The 10,566-nt window shown below is 52.5% G+C and overlaps 1 protein-coding gene across 1 annotated transcript; it reads right to left on the bottom strand.

The window, feature by feature from the left end:
* Window positions 1–3,221: 3,221 nt before the first annotated feature.
* On the bottom strand, window positions 3,222–6,686 carry LOC137357561 (carbohydrate sulfotransferase 2-like). Its single transcript, XM_068023981.1, has one exon. The coding sequence runs from the start codon at window positions 6,305–6,307 to the stop codon at window positions 5,102–5,104; it is 1,206 nt and encodes a 401-aa protein (XP_067880082.1). The 5' UTR covers window positions 6,308–6,686; the 3' UTR covers window positions 3,222–5,101.
* Window positions 6,687–10,566: the final 3,880 nt, after the last annotated feature.

Here is a 10,566-nt window from a genome sequence, read left to right as displayed (position 1 = left end):
CCCCCCCCCGCCCCCTGCCTCCACACCCACCCTGCGCCAATCCCAGGATCTCCGCTCCGGCTGGGTGAATCGGAGTTGTAACCCGAAGCCAGGTTTAGTTGAGAACTAACAAGATTACATGAAGATAAATGAGCTTTGCTTGGCTGGCACTCAGCAGGCATGACAGCAGGTGGCAGCCCGGGAACCCAGCCAGACTGGCACAGTGCAAGGAGGCAATTAGCGGGCTGCCAGACAACATGGGCATCAGAACGAGACGAGGGGCAGGAAGCCCAGCAGTGTAAGTGATTCCCGACAGACGATTAATCACAGACGATGATCCAGGCTGTGTGATTAATACTTTATGATGGGGAGGTGACAGAGGATGAGTGCAATCTGTTAGAGTTTTTTCCAACCAGTCCACACTGATTGTCATGGGGTTAGATACAGAGTAAAGCTCCCTCTACACTGTTCCATCAAACACTCCCCAGGACAGGTACAGTACGGGGGGTTAGATACAGAGTAAAGCTCCCTCTACACTGTCCCCATTAAACACTCCCAGGGATCTTTTACGTATATTTGAGAGAGCAGATGCCGCAACCCCTCAGTACTGGCACTGGGAGTGTTGGCCTGGATTATCCGCTCAGGTCTGTGGAGTGGGACTTGAACCCATGATCTTTCGGTCAGAGATGAGAGAAAGTGCGTTAATTTACAAAGGTGTCCAGTATGGTTCCACTAGGGACGTGACGCCATTAGCGTTGGAGGGCAGGGTAAGTGATAGAACCAATTTGTTCACCATCGCCCTGGTATCCCAGTGGGTGACACTGGCATTGGGGGGGCAACAGATGGAGAGCTATTGAAACATCATTGTTCCTTTTTTTATAAAATCAAAGATACCGGGAGAGAGTTCTTGACTCCCGGAGGTCTAATCGCTCTGTGTGTGTGTTTGTCAGCATTCCCGACAGTGTGCGTGATTGTATCAGTTTACACCAGGAAGCCCATCCTGGGATAGCAGCACCCTCTGCTGGCTGACTCCACTCTCTACCGGTCCACAGACCAGTGACGGACACAGCGGCTCCACTCCAGCATTGAGGGGCCCTCTGCTGTACACTGCAGGGATTGTCTGGTCGTGTGTGTCTCACAGTGTGCGTTCGCGTGTGTGCCCGTGTGCGTCTCTATGTCCACCTGTGTGTCTGTCTGTGCACGTGTGCGTCTCTGTTTCCGTGCGTGCTTGTCCATGCACGTTTCTATATATTTCTCGACCTCACAAAAGCCTGTCACTTGTGAAGGCTTCTGCACTTGGACGGGCTGAATGGCCTCCGTCCGTGCTCGAACCATTCTCTGATTCTTTGATCTTGTGACACCTGGTGGCCAAGTCAGTTACTGCAACAGGCATTTTGCACACAAAGCTCGCTCCAAGACAGAAAGAACTTGCATTTATATAGCGCCCTTCACAACCGCAGGATACCCCCAAAGCGCTTTACAGCCAATGAAGTACTTCTTGACGCCGTTGTAATGTAGGAGACGCGGCAGCCAATTTGCACGCAGCGCGATCCCACAAACAGAGGTCGGGATTTTATCCGGGTGACGGGTCTCGACGTCCGGACAAACCGGTGCCGGGATTCTCGTGTTGCCACTTCTCCGGAAGGCCAGCCAAGTCTAGTGCCAATCAGGCACTCAAATGGACAGCGGCGGTCCTTCCACAGGGCTGTCCCGCCCTCGGAGAGCTGCTGGCCAATCAGATGCTGGCAGCTTCAGCGCCTCCGCGGAGGAGTACCTACAGGAAGCCGAGGAGCGTCGCTGGAACATAGGAACATCGGAGCAGGAGTAGGCCATTCAGCCCATCGAGCCTGCTCCACCATTCAATTAGATCATGGCTGATCATCTACCTCAATGGCACTTTCCCCCACTATCCCCATCTCTTTTGATGTCATTAGTATCCAGAAATCGATCAATCTCAGTCTTGAATATACTCAATGATTGAGCTTCCACAGCTCTCTGGGGTAGAGAATTCCACAGATTCACCAGCCTCTGAGTGAAGAAATTCCTCCTCATCTCAGTCCTAAATGGCCTGCCCCTTATTCTGAGACTGTGTCCCCTGGTTCTAGGATCCCCCAGCCAGGGGAAACATCCTTCCGATATCAACCTTGTCGAGCCCTGTCAGAATTTTGGAACTTTCAATGAGATCACCTTTCGTTCTTCGAAATGCTAGAGAATACAGGCCCAGTCTCCACAATCTCTCCTCATTGGACAATCCCACCATCCCAGGGATCAGTCTGGTGAACCTCCGTTACACTCCCTCTATGGCAAGTATATCCTTCCTTAGGCAAGGAGACCAAAACTGTACACAATAGTCCAGGTGCAGTCTCACCAAGAGTCGAGACAATTGCAGCAAGACCTCTTTACTCCTGGACTCAAATCCTCTTGCAATAAAGGCCAACATCCCATTTGCCTTCCTAATTGCTTACTGTACCTGCATGTTAGCTTTCAGTGACTCATGGACAGGGACACCCAGGTCCCCTTGTACATCAACACTTCCCAAACTCTCACTATTTAAGAAATACTCTGCATTTCTGTTTTTTCTACAAAAGCAGATCACTTCACACTTATTCATATTATATTCCATCTGCCATGTTTTTGCCCATTCACTTAGCCTGTCCAGGTCCCCTGAAGCCTCCTCACAACTCACATTCCCTCCTTGTTTTGTATCATCAACAAATTTGGAAATATTACATTTGGTCCCCACATTCAAATCATTTATATAGATTGTGAATAGCTGTGGCCCAAGTACTGATCCTTGCAGTACCCCACTAGTAACAGCCTACCAACCTGAGAATGACCCGTTTATTCTACTGTATGCTTTCTGCCTGTAAACCACTTCTCAATCCATACTAGTATATTACCCCCAATCACATTTTGTTTACTAATCTACTGTGTGGTTTACTAACCTACTGTGTGGTCAAAAGCCAAGAGATAGAAACCAGGAGATAATTCCACCTCCGGATTGAAGTAATACTTGCTGTCCTTATTTTCACATTCCCATTCTAAAATCCTGCCTTCCCATTTATAATGGACACTGGCTATGTATACAGGTCACGCTGCAATTACACCCTCCTGCCAGGGGTGGCGCTCTGGTACTACTAGTGATCGCCCAGCATTTCAGTGAACTTTATCTTGTCCTGTCTCTCATTTTTAGCTTCCAGTTCTGGTTTCATTTCTCAATAAAAAGGACGAGTTTCTCTGCTGTTCTAAATATATTTATTTGTCAGTTTTTTCCCGCATACATTTCAAGACTCCTCAGTTTTCGACCCCCTTCTTGAAGCTGCCACCTCGTGCCAGGGCACAGTTCAACCAGTGCTAGACACCCCTCTGCCACAATGCCCAAGGGTCCGCATGCCATTCCGTATAGGTGAGAGCCGGAGAGCTATTCGACCACGATGGATGTGGTTTACATGGATTTTAGTAAGACATTTGACAAGGTCCCGCATGGCAGACTGGTCAGTAAAATTAAAGCCCATGGGATACGGGGGAATGTGGCAGGTTGGATCCAGAATTGGCTCAGTGACAGGAAACAAAGGGAAGGTGGGATTAGATTGGGCACATAGTTTATTTGGCCGGCACAGATACGATGGACTGAATGGCCTCCTTCTGTGCTGTACTTTTTCTACGGTTCCATGGATGTCGTCACACCAAACGTGACATGCCCATACCTGCGCTGTCCGGCTTTGGAGGGAGGGGGCGGCCAAAGGAATCACTGAGGGGCGGGTCTCATGGACACTGAGGCCATTCTCCCGCCACCGCGCCCCCCCCCCACAACAAACCATGGCTGCGCACAGCAAGATCCCACAAGCAGTGGAATGACGAGTGGCAGTTGAGGGAGGAACGTTAATCGGGAGGCTGAGAGATGCCCCTGCTCTCCCTCAAAGGAGAGCTCCAGCACAGAGCCAGTACTGACGCGACGGGCCAAAGGGCCTCCTTCAAAGCTGGGAGTGTCCACGTTCCCTGAACCGCCAGGCCCCGCCAAGGTTGCCAATTCTTCAGGGCTGCCCTGGAGGCTCGTGGAACTAAATCTGCAGGAAACTTGTTGGGAGCAAAACCCGGAGAACAAAAAAATGTAAACAAGTAGAAATGTCTGTTTTATTACTCTCCTTTTTTGGCGTTCTGGAGGGGAGACTTTTTTTGACTGGGGGCGGGGAGGCCTGTGCGTGAAGTTGCCAGGAGGACAGCCAACCAGAGTTGGCACACGTAGGCTCGGTGAGTCACCCTCCCATCTCAGCTGGAAGGATCATCGCATAATCCAGGCTGACCCTCCCAGGGCAGCGCTGAGGGTGTGCCGCACTGTCTGTGGTGCTGTCTTTACGAGGCGACGTTAAACTGAGGCCCTTTCTGTCCTCTCAGGTAAAGGATCCCACGGCCACGACTGGATGAAGAGCGGGGGAGGGAGGGAGCTCTCCCCGGGGCGTCCTGGGGCCAATATGTATCATTGTCGTCCCATTGCCGTGTGTGGGATCTTGCTGTGCGCAAATTGGCTGGCATGTTCCCTGCATTCCGGCAGTCACTCCATTTCAAAGCTTCTTCATTGGCTCTCAGGTTTTTTTTTTGGTGGAAACAGGTTCGATTAATGTTCCAAAGGGATGTGGATAAAGACTGGAATCTGCTGGGCTACGGGGACAGATCCAGGGGTGAGGGTGAGGAGGCTCTCTCTCTCTCTCTCTCCAAGGGCTGGCGCAGGCCCGACGGATCGAGTGGCCTCCTCCTCTTGCTGCATGATGCAACAATTGGGCAGCAGTCTGGGCAATGCTTAGTCAGGTTGGATGGAACTGTTTCTGCACCTAAGCAAGATGGACGGCTCTATTTGCGTTGGAAGGAGGCCCGCCTGGCTGTAACTGTCTTCATCTCACTTGGGTGCTTCAGGGTGAGTTGGATCTGATTAGGGTCTCTCGACATATGGGAAATGGTAGAGATCAGCCTGGTCCCTCGAGCCTGCCCTGTGCGCCACGGAGAATTGTAACCAGACATTTTCTCCCGCCCTTCCCTCAAACCTCTGTGGGTTTGGCCTTGGACAGACCTGGGTCTTGCCAGGACGGGCCTGGGTCAGCCCTGGGCGGATGTGTTCCAGTCCCCGTCACAGCAGTGGTTTGGACAGCAAGGAGTCATTCATGTCCTGCAGCTGCGATTGATTCCTCACCATCTCGTACCCTAACCGTCCCATGGCGTCCGCGCAGAGACGTTGGACCTTTGCGACCGTCTCCATGCCCAGCAGGCGTCGCCAGGCTACGTTCACCAGGGCAGAGTCCCGCGCCGACACCATGAAGGGGTTGGACTCATTCTTGGAGTCGTGCTCGGACAGGCCCAGGAGGAACCCCTCCAGCTCGCTGGAGGCCCGCAGTCCCACGAATTGGTAGAGGAGGCGCAGGGTCCTGAGCGGGCGGGACAGGACGTCCTCGAAGCGCAGGAGCAGGTAGTTGGCGCGGTAGGGGGCCTCACGGGAAAGGGACAGGCTGCGGTGCAGCCCTTGGCAAATCACCTCCATCCCGTTGGCGAAATTGAAGTCGCGAGGCATTCTGCTGTGCGCCGGAAGTTTCCGTCTGTCGTGCAGGCGCCTCAGGACCTGAAGGTTCTCCTTAATCAGGCCGTGCCTGGAGTGAAAGCGGGAGTTGGCCACTGCTCTAGGATCCCTCACCAAATGGATCACCTTCAGGTCAAGCTCCTCGATCAAAGGCCGAAGCACTTCCAGGTCAAAGATCCGCACCCCCTTGATGACAATGGCGGTGTATTTCCGGCACTCGTTCTGCAGCTGCTCCAGGCTCTGCGGGGCGCAGGCCGCCTTGCAGACGCTCTCCTTGACCATCTCGACCTGGTCTTTCCTGTAGGCCTGGCACAAAGGCTGGGAGCAGACCACCTTGTTGCGCGAGGCGTAGAAGAGGTCCCTGGTGGTCAGGGCGCCCTGCGCGTGGTAGAGCTGCAGGACGGAGAGGTCGCAGCGGTACAGGCCGAGCAGCATGTCCCGGGCCGCCCCCTGCAGGCTCTCCCCGTCGCCTGGGTACAGGGCCTGCCAGATGTGCCACATGGGCTCAAAGTGGTAGAAGACGTCCGGGTGCTGGTTGAAGAGCTCCCCGATGAAGGAGGAGCCAGATCTCCAGGTTGTCATCAGGTACACCAGTAGCCTGGGGCCTTGCCTAGGCCCTTGGCTCGGAAGGCGCCCCCGTGCTGAGCTCCCCTCGAAACCCTTGCACCCTCTGAACACAATGAAGTAGTTGACGACCAACGTGATGGACATCAAACTGCCCAGCAGTACCACCATCCTCCTTCTGCCAGACAGGACTGCCATCACCTCCCTCAATCTCAAGCTGTTTGTTAATCGAAGGCCAGTGTGGGGGGCTTAACTGCTCTTTCGAGAGTATTGGGAACTCAGTGTCCATCTACATCCACACTCCTGAAGTATTCTGCCTCAAGATCCATCAACTCCCTTTTGAGAGGGTACTTTATAATTTAATGGCTTGACTCCCACAGAGTACGGTAGGACTCTTTCCAGTGGCCTCCACTTACTTTCTGCCGCTTTCTCTCTCCGCTGGTCCGCACTCAGCCTTCTCGCCTTCAAACGTCTAACAGCACTTTCCTCTAAACGGCCGCAAGTCCGACAACAACCGGCACGTTCACTGTCCGAAGCAGTGTTACTCACCTGGACAATCTCCTAGACCGAGGCGGGGGACTCAGTCAGACCTTTGCACCGACGATGTTTGGCAAGGGCAAGTGTCAGGGATTCTTGGCACGGCACCCAGTCTCCAGGGCAAACAGTTGCGTAACGGTCGAGAGTTTACGCAAACGCTGTTGCGGAACTCCCCTCGTGAAAGGTTAGGTCAACAGAAAGTGTGTTTGCCCGGGAAAAAGATTCACAGTGTTGGTGGGAGACCGGGCTTTGGGACTGGGAGTGTGGGGGGGTGGTATCGGTGATACCAGTGGGTAAGCCGAACACTGGATGGCGCACAGTTTTGGAGCGGGGGAAATGTCTACACACGGTAGAGTCGGGCTGTGGCTCAGTGAGTCGCACTTTGGGGCGTCATGAAAGGCGCTACAGAAATGCAAACCCTTCTATCTTGGGAGCGATAACGGTGTGAAGGTTTGCCTCACAGAATTCGCTGAGGGGAGACGTCGATTCAAATGGAGGGGTGAAATCTGTGCTGGGGTCTTCCCTAACCCTCTCAAGCAGCTTGGAGGCGGTCACGAGAGAAGGGAGGCCCACCTTGGTCCGTTCATCGGCAATGATTCCACACTGCTCAAATTCGTTGTTTTAAATTCTTTCGTGGGACGCTGGGCATCGCTGGCAAGGATCTGCCCGTCCCTAATTGCCCTGGACAACAGAGTCTTTTGCTAGGCCGTTTCAGGGGGCAGTTAAGAGTTAACCACATTGCTGTCTGGAGTCACATGTAGGCCAGACTGGGTAAGGACAGCAGATTTCCTTCCCTAAAGGACATTAGTGAACCAGACGGGTTTTGACCAGAATCCAGTAGTCACCATGACTGATCCTTTTAATTCCAGGATTATTTAATTAATTGAGCAGCTCGGGTCTTTCCCTACTGCTCAGACACACCACCCCCCCCCCCCCCACCGACACTAGAGATCGGCCTTGTGACTCTTCCTTGCGCTGCCTCCCGCAGTCGAATATCCCCCTCCTGCCTCAGTGAAGTGGACGCAGTGGTCAGGGTGTGCCCCCGTCCGATCGCTGTCACCTCTGCCTCGTATTCCACTGCCCCGGTCGTTGTTGGTTAGTGGAACAGGTTGAGTCCCATCATGAATCGAGGCCAGAAATGATGATATGAGTGCAGGAATCCATCGCGTGTTCATAGAATCAGACAGCACCGAAGGGAGGCCGATCGGCCTGTCGTGCTGGTACCAGCTCACTGAAACAGCTTTCCGATCAGCCCCACAAACATAAAGCTCCATTAATGCAGTAAAGTGCCCGAGAGGCGTTAACCCTTTCAGAACAGGTTATTGCCTGTGTTAATGTCCAGACCCCACTAACGCATGGGCTCATTATGTGTTTTTGCACCCACAAGTGGGTCAGACACTTGCCCCTCACCTACAGCGAGGGAGATTTCGGATCCAGCCCCGATTTGAGGGCTGGAAGAAAGTCCCCCGGGTGATTCCGGGTGAATCCGCGACACCGCAGCATGAAACTGCCCCTCTGATTCAGCACAGTGGCTGTGTCACTCAGTGAGGCCACAGTGTGACTGGTGTGGGAAATGGGAGTAATGTCACAGTCAGGGGGCACTGAGGCACTGACTGTTATCTGGAGTCTGGCACATCACAGCAGACATCTTTATAAGATGTCTGAGGGAGGAACGGGCTTCGGGGTTTGCAATACAGGGTTTAGTGTTTATGATACAGAGTTTAGGATTTCTTTTACAGGGCTTTTAGGGTTTATGATATGGGGTTTAGTGTTTTATTTTTAATCATTCATGGGATGTGGGCATCGCTGGCCAGGCCAGCATTTGTTGCCCATCCCTAATTGCCCTTGAGAAGGTGGTGGTGAGCTGCCTTCTTGAACCACTGCAGTCCATTTGGGGTAGGTACACCCGCAGTGCTGTTAGGAAGGGAGTTCCAGGATTTTGACCCAGCGACAGTGAAGGAACGGCGATATAGTTCCAAGTCAAGATGGTGTGTGGCTTGGAGGGGAACTTGGAGGTGTTCCCATGCGTCTGCTGCCCTTGTCCTTCTAGGTGGTAGAGGTCGCACGTTTGGGTGGTGCTGTCAAAGGAGCCTTGGTGCGTTGCTGCAGTGCATCTTGTAGATGGTACACACTTCTGCCACTGTGGGTCGGTGGTGGAGGGAGTGAATGTTTGTAGATGGGGTGCCAATCAAGCGGGCTGCTTTGTCCTGGATGGTGTCGAGCTTCTTGAGTGTTGTTGGAGCTGCACCCATCCAGGCAAGTGGAGCGTACTCCATCACACTCCTGACTTGTGCCTTGTAGATGGTGGACAGGCTTTGGGGAGTCAGGAGGTGAGTTACTCGCCGCAGGATTCCTAGCCTTTGACCTGCTCTTGTAGTCATGGTATTTATATGGCTACTCCAGTTCAGTTTCTGGTCAATGGTAGCCCCTAGGATGTTGATAATGGGGGATTCAGTGATGGTAATGCCATTGAATGTCAAGGGGAGATGGTTAGATTCTCTCTTGTTGCAGATGGTCATTGCCTGGTACTTGTGTGGCACAAATGTTACTTGCCACTTATCAGCCCAAGCCTGGATATTGTCCAGGTCTTGCTGCATTTCTACACGGACTGCTTCAGTATCTGAGGAGTTGCGAATGGTGCCGAACATTGTGCAATCATCAGCGAACATCCCCACTTCTGACCTTATGATTGAAGGAAGGTCATTGATGAAGCAGCTGAAGATGGTTGGGCCTAGGACACTACCCTGAGGAACTCCTGCAGTGATGTCCTGGAGCTCAGATGATTGACCTCCAACAACTACAACCATCTTCCTTTGCGCTAGGTATGACTCCAATCAGCAGAGAGTTTCCCCCCTGATTCCCATTAACTCCAGTTTTGCTCGGGCTCCTTGATGCCATACTCGGTCAAATGCTGCCTTGATGTCAAGGGCAGTCACTCTCACCTCACCTCTTGAGTTCAGCTCTTTTGTCCATGTTTGAACCAAGGCTGTAATGAGGTCAGGAGCTGAGTGGCCCTGGCGGAACCCAAACTGAGCATCACTGAGCAGGTTGTTGCTAAGCAAGTACAACTTGATGGCATTGTTGATGACACCTTCCATCACTTTACTAATGATTGAGAGTAGGCTGATGGGGCGGTAGTTGGCCGGGTTGGATTTGTCCTGCTTTTTGTGTACAGGACATACCTGGGCAATTTTCCACATTATCGGGTAGATGCCAGTGTTGTAGCTGTACTGAAACAGCTTGGCTAGGGGTGCGGCAAGTTCTGGAGCACAGGTCTTCAGTACTATTGCCAGAATATTGTCAGGACCCATAGCTTTTGCAGTATCCAGTGTCTTCAGTCATTTCTTGATATCACGTTGAGTGAATCGAATTGGCTGAAGTTTGGCATCTGTGATGTTGGGGACTTCAGGAGGAGGCCGAGATAGATCATCAACTCGGCACTTCCGGCTGAAGATTGTTGCAAATGCTTCAGCCTTATCTTTCGCACTGATGTGCTGGGCTCCCCCATCATTGAGGATAGGGATATTTGTGGATCCACCTCCTCCAGTTAGTTGTTTAATTGTCCACCATCATTCACGGCTGGATGTGGCAGGACTGCAGAGCTTAGATCTGATCCGTTGGTTATGGGATTGCTTAGCTCTGTCTATTGCATGCTGCTTATGCAGTTTGGCACGCAGATAGTCCTCTGTTGTAGCTTCACCAGGTTGACACCTCATTTTGAGGTATGCCTGGTGCTGCTCCTGGCATGCCCTCCTGCACTCTTCATTGAACCAGGGTTGGTCTCCTGGCTTGATGGTAATGGTAGAGTGGGGGATATGCCGGGCCATGAGGTTACAGATTGTGACTGAGTACAATTCTGCTGCTGCTGATGGCCCACAGCACCTCATGGATGCCCAGTTTTGCATTGCTAGACCTGTTCG

The sequence above is a fragment of the Heterodontus francisci genome, chromosome 48 (assembly GCF_036365525.1).
Source record: "Heterodontus francisci isolate sHetFra1 chromosome 48, sHetFra1.hap1, whole genome shotgun sequence".
In the NCBI taxonomy this organism is placed as follows: Eukaryota; Metazoa; Chordata; class Chondrichthyes; order Heterodontiformes; family Heterodontidae; genus Heterodontus; species Heterodontus francisci.
The sequence above is the reverse complement of the archived record's forward strand: the minus strand, read 5'-3'. Positions and strand labels throughout refer to the sequence as shown.